The sequence below is a fragment of the Tachypleus tridentatus genome, chromosome 5, assembly GCF_004210375.1.
Source record: "Tachypleus tridentatus isolate NWPU-2018 chromosome 5, ASM421037v1, whole genome shotgun sequence".
Lineage (NCBI taxonomy): Eukaryota > Metazoa > Arthropoda > Merostomata > Xiphosura > Limulidae > Tachypleus > Tachypleus tridentatus.
Window position 1 is genome coordinate 38,035,197 of NC_134829.1, and position 15,357 is coordinate 38,050,553.

Here is a 15,357-nt window from a genome sequence, read left to right on the forward strand (position 1 = left end):
GCCCATAACAAGAATTGAGGTTTTATTGGATGCCAATGACAATGGAATACAACAAGCAGGCAGTGTTATCCCAGCTGCAGAATGAAGTGGAGTATATAGTTACACACTCATGTATTATTAACAGTATTGCACAATAAAGTAAGAACTGTTAGCAGTTATAGTCTTCACCAATTATTACTAACACTATCTGTACAATGTAAGGATCATCTTTTGGGTCGATCTTGCATTGCTGAAGTAGCTGGTGAACTGTAAAACCCAGAAGGGATAACTAGTTGTTGGATAACAAAGCCACAAACACAGGACTTTGTCATAATGCATTGCCTGGGAAAACAACACAGAAATGCAGATGTAGTAGTCCAATTGTTGAATATTCTTCTTGAAACACCAAGTGAGAGATCTAGAGTTACAATAGAATCGTAACAGACATACATCACTACTTCACTCAAGCTTCTAAACAATGTAAGAAAGAAAATACTGCAAATTTAAAAAGCTAGGATGTAATTTAAAAGTTTAAAGTTCCTGGAACAAGTAAAATCAGGCATTTTGTATTTGACCAATTTTCAGATGAACCATGACAGTACATGACTTATACTCAGTGTATGTTCATAAAAGTTTATCAGTACTTACAGTTTGTATTAATTGTAAATTGAAAGCTATAATTAAGATTAATTACTTAGTTATGCTGCTAATAAATGCATGAAAAAATGAAACTGCTGTGAAGCATCAATTTTTCTTGAAAACACATATTTTCATACGCAATATGAAAAAGACATATAATAACTATTCAGGAATTTTAGAAGTCAATATGTATAGTACTTTATCAATGATCTCCAAGTAACATACTAACTGTTCAAACCTACATTAATATTGTAACAACAGTTTTTAAGTCATGCATAATTTATCTTTACTTTTTTACTAGCTAGCTCAATAAACTTATTGTCATATTTGAAAGGGTTACTAATTTCACACTTCTGTAACTATCACAGAATGCATCTTTATTCAGGTATATTCAGATAACTTTTATAAAGGTACATGCAATTTTTGTATGCACTTATTCACATCCGATTATCCATAATGACTGTAAGGTCATAAATTTGTGCTAATACTTTTATCTCTCATTGGCACACCTTTGAAAAGTTATGTTGTGGAACACTTGGGGTCTAACCATACCCCAGCACAAAATTACCATTACAGTAAACTGTTGTGTGAAATTCCAAAAACCAATTGCATTACAACTTCTATTAGGGTTAGCATGCAGTGTGAACAATATAAAAGTACATGTAATGTACAGGAAATATGTTGACAAATCATGAAATTACAAAATTAAGTTGTTCCTCAGTATATAAATTAGTAGAATTAAAGTATTCCTCATACAAAGTGTATCAAAAAAAACACAAAACAAAGTTTTATTATATTTCTATACTGACCTCATTGTTCACTACCATATGATAAAATTCACAGAAGACTACAAAATTAAACCCAAAGAAAACTGAAAGTGTACTTTGTGCGTTACCTTGGGTCTGAACAGATCCCAACATAAATATATCTTTTATGGTAGGCTGTGGATTGAAAATTCAACAGACAGGTTATTTACAACTATTATCAAGAGAAATGTCTATAAAATATGGTATTATAAGAAGTAATTGCAGAGAACATGTGTTTGAGATGCACATATGTGACTGCTACAATGACATAATAAACAAACAGACAAAAGGATACTGTATTACTCTGATGGATTAACCTCTACAACAGTCTATAAAGTGAAAAAATGTTAAAATATTTGTTTTGTATGCTATAGGTCAAACTGCATGTACAGTGATGTCAATGACAGAATGAAGCCCATGTGGAACGTAGATAAATATTAGATCCAGGGTCAAGTGTGCTGATGAGGGATAAACAAATAAACACTCTATGCTGCAACATTTATATACAGGAACCACTGGTTGGAGAATGCAAGTTGTGAATCTGAAGGATATCTTACTAAGGCATCCCCTGCTGGTACAGCAGCAAGTCTACGGCTATACAACGCTAAAATCAGATGTCCAATTCCACTCGGTGGACTCAACAGATAGCCCGATGTTGCTTTGCTATAAGAAAACACACACTCTTACTAATGCTTGGTCTGAGTATAACAAGTGAAGTATTTCTGTTTCTTGTCACACCCATCTCTTGGTTCAGCCCTTGTGTTCCTGCCCTCAACCTCAGCATCAAGTTATACAGAAAGAAGCCAGGCAGCTTGGTAATATAACAGTTGCAAATACAGAATTATACATTTCTAGGTTTGCTTATTTTCTTGTTGTTGTACAAGTTCAATTTATTATTTGCTTAACAATCCTGAACTTAAATTTTTTTGGATTAATTTAAGATTTTTATGTCTATCTGAATACCACTCAGTTATATAACTGTTTAATTACTGTAAGTAGATGTTTTTTTCAAATATAAATTAAAAAAGCATTTTTTAAGCTGTATACAATCAAAGAGATTAACTGGAGGTTATCCATTGTACTTGAAGTTGACTTATGGAAAAGAAACATTAAAATGGAGCAATTACGATATTAGTAACATTATCAATAACTTGGTAGAAATGATATAGAAATGGCCCAATTTTTCTATTATGAAAACATAAAATAAGCTAATTAAATAGTTTAATATGCAGGTCTTCATTTCAGTGATTTATGCTATTCTTACAATATATTTATCATTGTTGTCAGTCTTGTTTACCATCATGGCTGACTCAGTGAAATATACAGCAATCAAAACTATACTTTTCAGGTATTTAATATGAAGGTTTTATTATTATGATTATCTTTTACACACATGGAAAGATATTTATAAAAATTAATAAAGATAAGATTTGTATTTAAATATTATTAAATTTTAAAACACTGATCCGTTTTTGTTTTAGCAACAAAACATGTTTGTAGATTATGTTAAATGGGTTAATTCCATTTATTAATAACTTTTTTTTAAAGTAACTTCTCAGATGATTATCCCAGATTATTTATTATTTTTGTTTGTATCAGTGTCACATTTTTATATTGAAGAAGCCTAAGTTTAAGCCTAATCAAAAATTGAATAATTTTTCTTTTAATAATACTTATTTGCATCAAGCAATGTATTCTATATAAAGTTGATTAAACTTTCTCAATTTTTAATAGTTTAAAATTATCAATCATTTTATATGTTTATATAAAAACACTGCAGTTGACATAAATAACAAAGTGGAATGATCAAATAACATTCTTGAAGCCTCTTATTAAATTGTGTACACAAGACACAACTTGTTTGTCAATGCAAAAAGGTTGCAATAAAAGTGAGAAAGTCTACAATATTTCTGTAATTAAACTATTCGAATATAAACTGTTTACACAGAAGGTTTTCTGGATCACAGCAAACTCATTTTCATTCAGGACTTCACTCGATTAGGTGCAATATAGGACTTCTTCGACAAAAGATCATGCCAGCCAATAGGCCCAATCTCACAGTCAGCACAGGTCAGATATTTGATTTTTCCAACTGTGCTACTAAATCCCACATTTTCAAAACTATAAATGTCATCCACACACCAAAACTGTTTGACAGTTTCACCATCAGGTGCAGAACTTGAAGTCTCTTGGTACATAAAGGGAAGAAATTGCTGGAAACAATGAAAAAAAGGAAAGTTGTTATTTTGGAAAGCTGATTACAAAATCTTACTGGAACAAAAGTCCATAAACATAAAGGATAAAAAACACTGGTGAGCTTGGTTGGTTAATATTTTATGTATTATAATGCAAAGTAATATTAGTTATTATATTAATATATAATAATTCATACTTAAAATTAAAAAAATACATTTAAGACTACTTCAAACTATCAAAAGTGAGAAGCTTAGTTTGTGGCATGCTAACAAAAATTAAATTATAAATACATTTTATCTATAAATCACACATAAACAAGTATGTAACTTAGAAATCAAATTACATTGTTCCTATATAACTTGTGTTCAACGATTAAGCACCTTGTAGTTGCTTCTTTAAAATCTGCATTAGAAATAACTTATGTCTTCAATTAGTGTTAACTTATCAAGAGAAATACATTTTCATTTGTCAATGGTAAACAGTAATTTTATAAAGCAATAAAATATTACAGTATTCCTTTCATAAACAGCAAGGTATATAGAGCATATTATTTCATATCAGCTGATTTAATTTTTAAAATAAGTTAAGCCAAGAATGCCAGCATTAAGTTTTCAATCATTAACACCAGGTGTCATGGGGTCAAAAAGACAGGGTTAAACTGTTATTGGGTTTATGACTAAAAATGAGACATCCAACTCAGTATTAAATGCATTCTGATTATTAAATGTTTAAGTTTTCACATACCTCTTTTTCTGGTGTTTTTTTTTGTAAAAATATCTTCAATATCTTTCTAGTTAAGTTTTAATTGTGATCTTTATTCTAAGCCTACTTTTTGATCAATGATCATCAATAGTTTTTCAAGTTAACATACTTGGAAAACAATACAGTTTTAAAGTCATTTTTCAAGAGGTGTCATTATTGTTTTATTGGTAGATTATGATAACTATGGTAAGTTTCTTTGTGCATACGTAGTTATTAATGTAGCTAAATATATAGTATAAACTACTTAGATTACAGAAACAGTAATTAATTTTTTTCTTCCACATCAGATGTTTTAGCATAACAACAAACAAGTACCAAAAATTAATACATGGAATGTTAATTTGCCCTGTCTATAAACAATTTTGAAGACCACAAGTTTGAGGTAGGAAGTCAAATGGAGACAAATATTTATGTAGTGTTGAATGCAGTACACAAAATTTGTTTACCTTTAAAGTTTATTAATATCGCTTTTTAAAAAAAAAAATATTAACATGTCACAAGATCCAACCAACTAAGGAAACTCATTTTAGTTTTAAATCCATATTCTAAGCCCACAATACAAAATAACTTCATAAGTGTAAAATTAGTAATACAGAAAGATTCACACGTATATTAAATATCATAATCAATAGAGATAATTAAATTATATTAAGGAACATATAAGATAATGTATTAAAATTAATTTAATTATAATTTTTACAGTGATAAATTATTATAGTGGCCCAGTAGAAATATAGCTTCCCATGTTACACTCAGGAGATATTAATACATCACTGTCCATGAAATTAATAAATAGTAAGTTATAAACTGGTAGCTTTACTCTAAAATTACTATGGAAGGCAATATTCTGATACATCTCTCTATTATAATAGTGCAAAGAATCCATAAGTTTGACCATAAACATGAAAAGTAACAGACCAAGCTCAATGACTAGTGCAATGTTTCTCAACTTCTGGTGTATCACAACGATCTTGTGATTCATGTAATTTCACAAAAACAAAAACTGACTGAACATGCATGTGTAAATTGTAATGGTTTTTCATTGCACTTGCATGTGAATGGTTTCTGACTGTTTAGGGAGGCAGCGAGAGCTTGTCTTTGGTACTGAAATACTGGTCTAAAAATTATTGTAAAGTTACTTTATTTGTAGTCATGGAATTTTAACTAATTTACCTAAGATTTGGAACATTTAATCCTTCACGGATGTTCTTGCACATCCATCATTGAGAAAGGAATAGTTTTAAGGCAACATTTATTTTTCTAGAAATAGTAAGTTCCCCTCTTAAATGCAGTGTAAGCCTCCATCATGAATGATGACAACCAATTCCATAAGTAAAACACCCTGTTAACAAATAAAATAGTGTCTTAAATACAAATTATCGTCTTTTTCCTAATCTTTAACTTGTGTTTTCTCACTCTATTATCATCAGAATACAGCACATAGAAGTCAAAGATATTTATTCTAAAAACTTACTTCAATGTTTGTAGTTGAAGCTAAGCCTGGTTTTAAGATTATAGATGGACATTTTTGGCACGTAAAAGTACTTTCATTTTTTGACGTTAACGCTTCTTTAAACATGTCAGGTAAACTTCCAATGTTTGTCTCCTCAAATCCTTTGTCTTCTGAAGCTTCCTGTTTCTGACAAATTTCTTTTTCCATTTTCACCTTTCAGTCAACCAAATTAGATTTGTAAATTTAAAAAAATAAAGTTAATTGTTGAAAATAATTTCACTTCATGTTCTATCATGTTTCATATAACTGAAATTGCAATATACAAATAACTACTGTTTTGGTTTCTTGTTTTATAAAAGGAAAGAAAATAGCCTTGACTAATCACAACCAACTGGTACATGCATAATATTTAAAACAGTCATAATAAGTAAATACAAGAGTACGTTGCAGTTTGAAATAAAACAAATCACAATGGATAAAATATTGAAACCGGTTTATTTGGACTTGAAATTGTACGAATTCTTTTGATTACAGATACTAATAAATAATATTAATAACGTGTACTTGTTACAAGTTTTATGTTTTACTATTACTACTACTAATAATAAACGGTATTGGTAATACTTAATATCGCTGATTTTACTGTTACTGTTTACTGACAGTGACGCTAATACTTAACGTTAGGTTACAGATTCAGCATCCTTGTACTTATTATACTGCCGGTCAATTTTGGTCACACTCTCGTTCGGAAACATTTGGTTGTGTTGTAAATAACATAATACTGTTCTGTAGTTTTAATTAAATGGCTAATATTACTAATAAAAACTGCTCACCTAAAATATATTTTAACTAAAACATGCGCATTTACAAATAATAAAAAATTGAATGCTGAAAATTGAAACCAGAAAATGCACGCTTAAATTAACTAACCTTGTCGCCACCTACGCGGCGTCTGTAATAGAATTGCCAATCTGCCAAAGATATATATAACTACGGCAGAGAAACATTCGTAGCAAATTGATTAAATTCATGGATTCAATATTGTGTTGTTGCCGAATTTATTTTATAAGTTGGGTTGCACTGTAAAATTTGCAAAAAACACAAGAAACAACTTAATATAAATTAATTTTTGAATAATATTCTTAATACTCAAAGTACTGCTTCAAAGAATGCAAAGAGCCAGAAAATAGATCCCTCTTGATATCGGTCGCATGTACAATACATCATGGCACTAATAACATAATTTGTTTTTGTTTGATTTGAATTTTGCGAAAAGCAACACGAGGACTATTTGCGATAGTCGTCCGTAATTTATCAATGTAAGATTGAAGGAAAGGTAGTTAGTCATCACCACCCACCGCCAACTCTTGGGCTACTCTTTTACCAATAAATAGTGGGATTGATAGTACATAATAACGACTCCACGGCTGAAAGAGCGAGCATGTTTTGTGTGACAAGAATTCGAACCCACGTCCCTTAGATTGAGCGCCCTAAACACCTGATGATGCAGCTTACAGAAATACTAAATATTTACCTCTGTGCTAGAACATAGACAATAAACGCAGACGACAGTTCGAGAAAATGTATTCTTGAGTTCCAGAAAAAAAACACACAAAACTTTGAGATATTGCACACATGCTGAATATCTTCACAACTCAATCCGTGTTTACTATTTTACTTTTAAGGCATGGCATAGAGAGAATAATTATAATAAAAAATGAGCCAGTTTATACACTGGGAAAATTAAGAGGCTGTAGGTATCTCAAGTTATTTCTCATTTGAAATGAAAATAAATGCGTTTGTTTACTGTTAAGCATAAAGCCACACAATACTATTGCCACCACAGGTATCTAAATCAGATTTATAACAAGTATATAATTTGTCACTTCTTCTCCAAAAGAAACTTAATTCGTTTTTTTAATCCAACCATTTTCTCCTGAGCTTTCCACAGTAAATAAGGTGTTAGGAATACCATAACGCAGCTTGTGCCTTGAAGGCATCCATTTCTTTCTGTTCTCGATAAAGATGAAATCGGATGTTTAAAATTATTACATTATGATGTTATTTAATACAATAACAGAAACAACGCACTACTGGCGGCTATTTGTTCTAGTAATTAGTAATCCTGATATATACACCTCATTGTGAATATTTTTTAAAAACGTATTTATTTATTTTTTCTGGGAATTATTGCACAAGAAAAGTGTTCAGATTGTGCTATATATTCCAGTTCCCCAGTAACTCAGCGGTATGTCTGCGGACTTACAACGCTAAAAACCGGGTTTCGATACCCGTGATGAGCACAGATAGCCTATTGAGTAGCTTTGTGCTTAATTCTCTACTCGAGGGCTATCTGTACTAGCCGTCCCTAATTTAGAAGTGTAAGACTAGAGGGAAGGCAGCTAGTCATCACCACCCACCGCCAACTCTTGGGCTACTCTTTTGCCAACAAATAGTGGAATTGACCGTCACATTATAACGCCCCCACGGCTGGGAGGGCGAGAATGTTTGGCGCGACGCGGATGCGAACCCGCGACCCTCAGATTACGAGTCGCACGTTTTAACGCGCTTGGCCATGCCGGGCCTACTGATATAAACTGTAATGTTTTTATGTATTAAAAGCAATACATTTTATTTAAAAAAATGTAGTTTCTTAAGGAGTCCAGCTTCTTAGTACTACATTTAAAAATTACACCATTAAAAATACAATCAAAACTTCACATACAGTCCTAGTTAAAGTCGTGTTATTTTATTGTATTCTGTTATACAGAAAGGATCTATTTCCGTTTGTTTTCTCGCGTTGTGCGGTCGGTGTGAGTGCTAATCGTAACTGACATATTTATCTCAAAGTATCACTGCAACACTTCAGTAATGAATAGCAATCGTATTGTTAGTAACAGTGCAAATGACAAACGTAAGAAAAAGTGCAAAACTGCGGAAAAAGTACTACGCTACATATTAAAGTGGAAGTAATAAAGCGCAATTGAAATGGTGAACAAGCGGGTAATATTGGGTGCCGTTTAACACTTTCTTCAACAAGTATAAATACGGTAGTGAAAACTGCTGAAGAAATATAAAGTAAAGTTAAGCACGTTTCAAGGTGTTCGGAGATTAAAATTAGACGATAAAGAAATGCAATCATAGAAAAAAATGGAGCAATTCCTGACATTATGGATTGAGGACCTCTACAACAAGAACAAGCCAATCAACTTAGCCTTCATTCAGGAGAAGATGCCAAGCTTGTAGGATAACTTGAAAAGGAGTTGGGAGAAGAAGCAGCTAGAGCAAAACCATTTAAGGTTACCAGTAGATGGTTTTATAGATTCCCGGCTAGGTATAGGTAAAAGAACATAAAAATGCAAGTGGAGTCAGTCAGTGCTGACGTAGACGTTGCAAAAATATTTCCGGGAAAACTTTAAAAATCATTGAAAATGCTGGATATGATTCTAGACAGATGTTTAATGTTGATGAAATGATGGAAATGCATGCCTTCTATGACGCACATTACCATCAAAGAGAAGACTGCAGCCGGCTTCAAGGCCTCAAAGAATCGCGTAACTCTCTTTGCAAGAGACAATGCTTATAGTGACAAGAAACTAAAGCCATTTTTCCTGTGAAAATCCACAAGCACTGACAAACGTTGTAAAATTCTGTATTCCTGTACTGCGGAAATCCCATCGAAAGGCCTGGATAACGAGACCGATTTTACACTAGTTATTGGTGTGTCACGTTTTTGCCAAAAATGGAAAAGCAGTGTGAGGAAAATAATCCTATTTTCAAGATTCTTCTTGCGCTAGACAAATGCTAGTGTCCATGAACTGAATTTTGATTGCTTGTGCAGCCAGTGAACCAGGGTGCCAATATACATGTATGCTCCAAGGCTTATTCTTTGAGAAATATTTTCTACAATCTTATTAGTGGTATTAGTGGCAATAACAAACCAACAGTCAAAGAATTCTGGAAGAAGTTTGAGATTTTTTACTCTACTTTGCTGATTGGTTCTTCATGAGATGAAGTTTCGAATTACCTAATGAACAGTAGTTGGAAAAAACGTATCCTGATGCAGTACATTCCTTTGAATAATTATATAACACATCACATATACGTGATGAGTAGTGCAAACAGCAATCGAAGTGGACTTCACAGAAGTAGATGAAGATGAGTCGAAGAGCTGTTGGAGTCGACTGATATGCCTTTAAGCAATGAAGATCTTGCTGTATTAGATAAACACATTTTTGAAGAATAAATTATCAATGATAATGATGAGGATTCTCCTCAACAGAGAAGATTCACAGTTCAGGTGCTAAGAAATATGTTTGAACTTGTCGAAGCTACAATCAATATTATTCAATGACACTATTCCGGATCGATCTAAAGGTGATACGAATAGTTAGAGATTCTGTAGCATGCTACCACGAAATTTTAAACGTAAAACTACAAGTAGGAAAGCAGACAACCCTAGATTTTCCATTAAAAACACACACCCAAGGAACCCAAAGCAGGCCCTTCTGGTACTCAAGTGAAGAAAAATCTGAGTCTACGTGTTCTATAGTGGTTTTGATGATCATAGAGCTGCATCAACATTCTCATCCTCCGCCTAATCTTCTCTCTATATCTTCTTCAATCGAGCAAATCAAGCAGAATGCACACCTTCCCCAAGATAAAATTTAAAGGTTGTGGTGAAATCGTTTTGAAATACTCTTTAATATTCTCTGTTTTTTTTTCTATTAAAAAGTAAAATGTTTTAAAATGTGCAGGTCTGTTTCAAAATGCTCATAAAAATGTTTTTCAATGAAGTGTTTGGTAAATATAAATGTTGTTGTCTTTGAGCTCAGCCCCCTAGTGGCACAGTGGTTTGTCTCCGGACTCACACACTAAAAACCGGGTTTTGATACCCGTGATGGGCAGAGCACACATAGCATATTGTGTAGCTTTGTGCTTAATTCTAAACAAACAAACAATCTTTGAGCTCAAAATTAATTGTAAATATGTGTACATTATGTGTTGTATAATATAGTATAGTACAGGTGCTGTGCATGGGTGCTAGGTATAAAACAATATTTTGTAAAGTTATGGTTCATATTCAATACCACATTTCATTGTTTCATATAGAAAAACTGTTTTGCTTTGCGTTGCATAAGCAATGTTTATGGTTTTACGGTCCATACCCTCCAACTACCCATTATTCTTACGGAGAGAAAATTCCCCGTTATACATTGTTTCGTTATAAGTTGCAACTTTCCGATACTTAACTCTAACGTATAACAAGTATTCCTGTATCCAAAATATGAAACTTTTTGTGGATTTTTGTTTGTGATGCCACAGAACAGATGGCAATGCATTTCAAAAATAAAAAATTAGCTCTCCTGGCATTGGTATTTTGTCTTATTTCAGCACAATAGAGGCACCATTGTATTTATTATTTCGGTCACATAGATAGATAGGTATATTGGCGATCACGCTATTGCTCCATTATAGTAAGATATATACCAACTTGACCTACTCTTCACTTTAAATGGTAAAGTAAAACAGTATATTGCATATAATTATCTATAATAATAATACTGATATAATATACTGACATGAATTCCCGCCACAATCCATCATATAAATCTAGTAATTTAAGCAGAATGATGTGATATAGAACGTTCAGAATGATACCGCGTATTTAACACCATCTTGGTTTATATGTACAATTTTCGAAATTTCTTTGTTGTTTTTTTATAGTTCTGTGGGGAGGTGGAAAATTACTCAAGTAAAAATCTAGCGTTTCTTCATTTTATTGTGAGGATGGTCAACAGATTGGTCATTAACTGCATTCTCATGCAGGAAGAGTAGTTTGTGATGTCCCAAAATAGACAGCTCCCTATTCTGTTGGTGAATTACGTACTGAACTTGAGCTGTTCTGTTCTTGCACTTGAACAACAGTGGACGAAGGTCATGTCAACGACTAGCACTTGGTGAGCAACCACAACATGTGAAGCCTCCAGGTAGTACAATGCTAATCGATTCCCCTCAGTGGGCTCAGCAGATAGCCCGATATGGCTTTACTATAAGAAAAACACACCGTGTGAAGTTAGTGTGTAAGGCCAAGTTATATCTTATTAGACAGATTCTGATAAATGTTTAAAATTTGATTTAATCTTTATATATTTTATTAAAAGTAAACTTTGTTTTGCTTTAACTTTTAATACTAATTTAGAAGGAGACTTTGCTATATTGTTTAATTTTGGGTTTATTTTCAATCTGTAGTTTCACTTTGTTTTCTTTTGCCTTACAAGGGAAAAAGGGTCACTCTGAACTGGTCAGAGAGAGCTGAAGAAAGTGTCACTTCCTCTTATAACACGCTCATTATAAACAAGCTTGACTTTGTTTTGTTTTAGTATATTGTGTTTGTCACTGTCTACTTTTCTTTATTATTAAAATTGAAATTAAAAACATTTTGTACATTGGTTTTTTATGGACAAACCCAGTGAAAGTTCACAAAGTAACAGGCCTATGTACTCTTATTTGATATATATCTGACCTTCAGTTAGCAATTCCCATTCTTTCTGTACGATAAATCAGAAGACTAATTCGTTACTTTTTACATCGAAACTATTTATGTGATTTACAAATATACTAGTGCTTTTTGTAACTGACACATCAGTAAGTTTGTTATAATATTGTTTAAACCAAATAAAGATTTTTAGCTATCTTCTTTTACGAAGACATTTGAAATTTTAATACATTTTCCAAAGGCTGTTTCAACTATAAATGTTTCTAATGCTTTTATAATATTTATTTCAATCGAATACAAAATAAATCATTGTATACTTTATGAAAAAATAATTAAACCTGAAAAAATTAGTATAATAAATTAAATATAAAGCAATAACTCAAAACATGTAGGTGCATTTTCATAGATAAGAATGTAAACTTGATTCAATGTTTTACTTTTAAGATGTTTCAAAATATTTTTAAAACAATTCAAATTATAATAAAACTGTTCAATAGATAGCAACACCTCATCAAAAAGGATAAATGTTATGTGCAACGGTTTTTAATGTAAAAATAATAATTTTAGGATGGTTTCTAAGCGCCTAAAGCAGTTAAAACCATTAAAACCATGAAGCAGTTAAAACCATTAAAACCATAAAGCAATTAAAACCATTACTCCTAAAAAGTATCATGAAAACAAGTGAGCAAATTAAAGTGTAACTTTTAGGGTATTATACCGTATGTATAAGTAGTGATTGATAGAATCTTTTGTTTCTTATCTTCCAGTCCAACTATCAGTTCTGAGAATGAACAAAAAGATTATTGGGCAGTGACTGATGGGGCACAAGAGATAGTTTTGACTTTTGCATACCTCTGATTTCTAATTTCAGTGGATAAGTTAAGAGAAATGTGAAAACAAAAACATCTGCAGTTAACTTATGTTTATAACGATAAAGTTGTTTTTTTTAAATATGTTGCAGATACGTTGATATCTTTACTTCAGAATGATACAGATGTGTTATAAAAACGTTTCTTAGTTAAGCACGCTATATCTTAGAAACAGTGTGATATAAGAAAGTCAAATATCTTAACGACTGATGAAGAATGTGTTAGTAGGCATAGCTCCATCGTCTGGTTGAAAATTTATCTATCTACATGTAATATTTCCTACACACCTCCATGATGCTAGGCATTAAGAATGATATGGTTTCACAGCTGACTTTTGCTACTGGACCACACTTTTTTAAAAAGCCTTTAACACGTGGACTGCAAACCTATAGAAATGAAATGTGATAAACATTATAGTTTTCACGCAGGATAGTACCCCTGTACATACTAGTGATCAGATTAAATATGTCTTGAGGGAACACTTCAAGGACAAACTAAGTTCACATCAATTTTCTTATGAATGAATACGTACTTCACTGGATCTAACACCACCACATTTCTGTCTGTGAAGTACCACAAGAAACGAGTACCCTGATTTAAGACAGTATACAAGACGAGACGATGCTGCAGTTACTTGTGTTGTCAAATTGATGCAGTAAATTTTTGGATGTTGGAAGAGTATTTGTGATTGATCAGACGGGTAGGTCATGATGGTGTCAACAAGTGACAAGTGTTGTGCTTGCATCTGAGTGACACTTTTAATACCCTTCTCATTATTGGTCTTGAAAAACTGCATTATGCGATTTCTGAACACTTGTATCCTATTTGTACAATATAAAGAGATATTCACCAAACCTATAACCTTCAAGATCATAGTCATTAGACGCCAGAACTTGTCTCTGTAGAGTTTAGTTTATAAGATACGTTAAGTGGAAATCTAATTTTGTAGTTAGAAATAGCGTTCTAAGTTTCTCCATTACGAGAGTGTATTATGTTTTCACTAGTTTCTGGAAAAACTATCCTTCACCAGAATGTGTTCTCCACTGATCTTTCCACAAGGTTTAGATTAATATGGAAAGTTAGGTGATTGTAATTGTTTTTGCTATTCTCTTCTTCATAACAAAATGATGGTACTTCCGGTAATAGCCGTTTTTAATCATAAACGTTTTATTAGAATATTTTCTTTTTGTGTGTTTTTTTCATTTGTCGCAAGATGGCTCTATGGTACAGCTTTGGATTTGGGAACTGGTATTGTGGGTTTGAAATCGTGTGTGTGTGTGTTTTCTTATAGCAAAGTCACATCGGGCGATGTGCTGAGTCCACCTAGTGGAATCGAATCCTTGATTTTAACGTTGTAAATCCGCAGACTTATCGCTATACCAGCAGGGGACGTTTGAAACCGTGCGATACTACAAAATGTTTCTAGCATTTTAAGTAGTGTGTGCGTTATAAGAATGATAGTCAATTTTTTAGTGTGTATAACGGATAATAGTTGTTGATGGCTAACTGTCTTTCCTTAGATCAGTAGTTCAAAATCAGAGGCACCTCAGCAACAGAGCGGTATGTCTGCAGACTCACACCGCTAGAAACCTGGGTTTCGATTTCGTGGTGGGCAGAGCACAGGTAGCTCATGGTGTTGTTTTGGGCTTAATTTCAAACAAACAAACAAACAAACAAACAAACAAACAAACAAACAAACAAACAAACAAAACCAAATCAGAGTAAGCTGCAGATCGCCTTAGTAGCTTTTCCATAAATACGAAACAAACCATTTCTTCATTTTTGTAACAACCTGACCAAGGAACTCTCCTCCGATGGTTTTGAAATAAGAATAAGTTTTCAGGTTATATTTATTACAATACTTGTCTGCGTTTTCGTCAGTTGACAAGAATCCTTGAAATCACAGGGAAAAATTTTTCTATGAATTTGCACATTCGTCTGAAAATTTGTAGAATAAATATTTTACTTGTAAAACAAACAAGCATTTTTTTGAAGTTTGAAAATTTCAAATTTGTTCTGTAAACGTTTCTTAAGAAAAAAGAATAAATGTTGCCTCTGGGAGGACTATATGAACATAAACTACAAAGCGTAAACTGAGCAGCCTCCGCCACACTCAGAGCTCCAGTGGTTATGTCGATGGAATAGCGCTGATCA

At 32.5% G+C, this 15,357-nt stretch overlaps 1 protein-coding gene across 3 annotated transcripts; it reads right to left on the reverse strand.

Annotated features, from left to right (window-relative positions):
* Positions 1 to 2,771: 2,771 nt before the first annotated feature.
* On the reverse strand, positions 2,772 to 6,792 carry strat (RAB interacting factor STRAT). 3 transcript variants are annotated; one of them, XM_076502195.1, is made up of 3 exons: positions 6,669 to 6,792; positions 5,857 to 6,048; positions 2,772 to 3,637 (listed from the first exon to the last, which is right to left on the reverse strand). In XM_076502195.1, exons 2-3 carry the CDS (start codon positions 6,040 to 6,042, stop codon positions 3,407 to 3,409), a joined length of 417 nt encoding a protein of 138 aa, XP_076358310.1. In that variant the 5' UTR covers positions 6,043 to 6,048; positions 6,669 to 6,792; the 3' UTR covers positions 2,772 to 3,406. The 3 variants fall into 3 exon arrangements, with proteins under 3 accessions (XP_076358310.1, XP_076358312.1, XP_076358311.1); XM_076502197.1 differs by having other exon boundaries at positions 6,766 to 6,790; XM_076502196.1 differs by lacking the exon at positions 6,669 to 6,792 and adding an exon at positions 6,544 to 6,568.
* Positions 6,793 to 15,357: the final 8,565 nt, after the last annotated feature.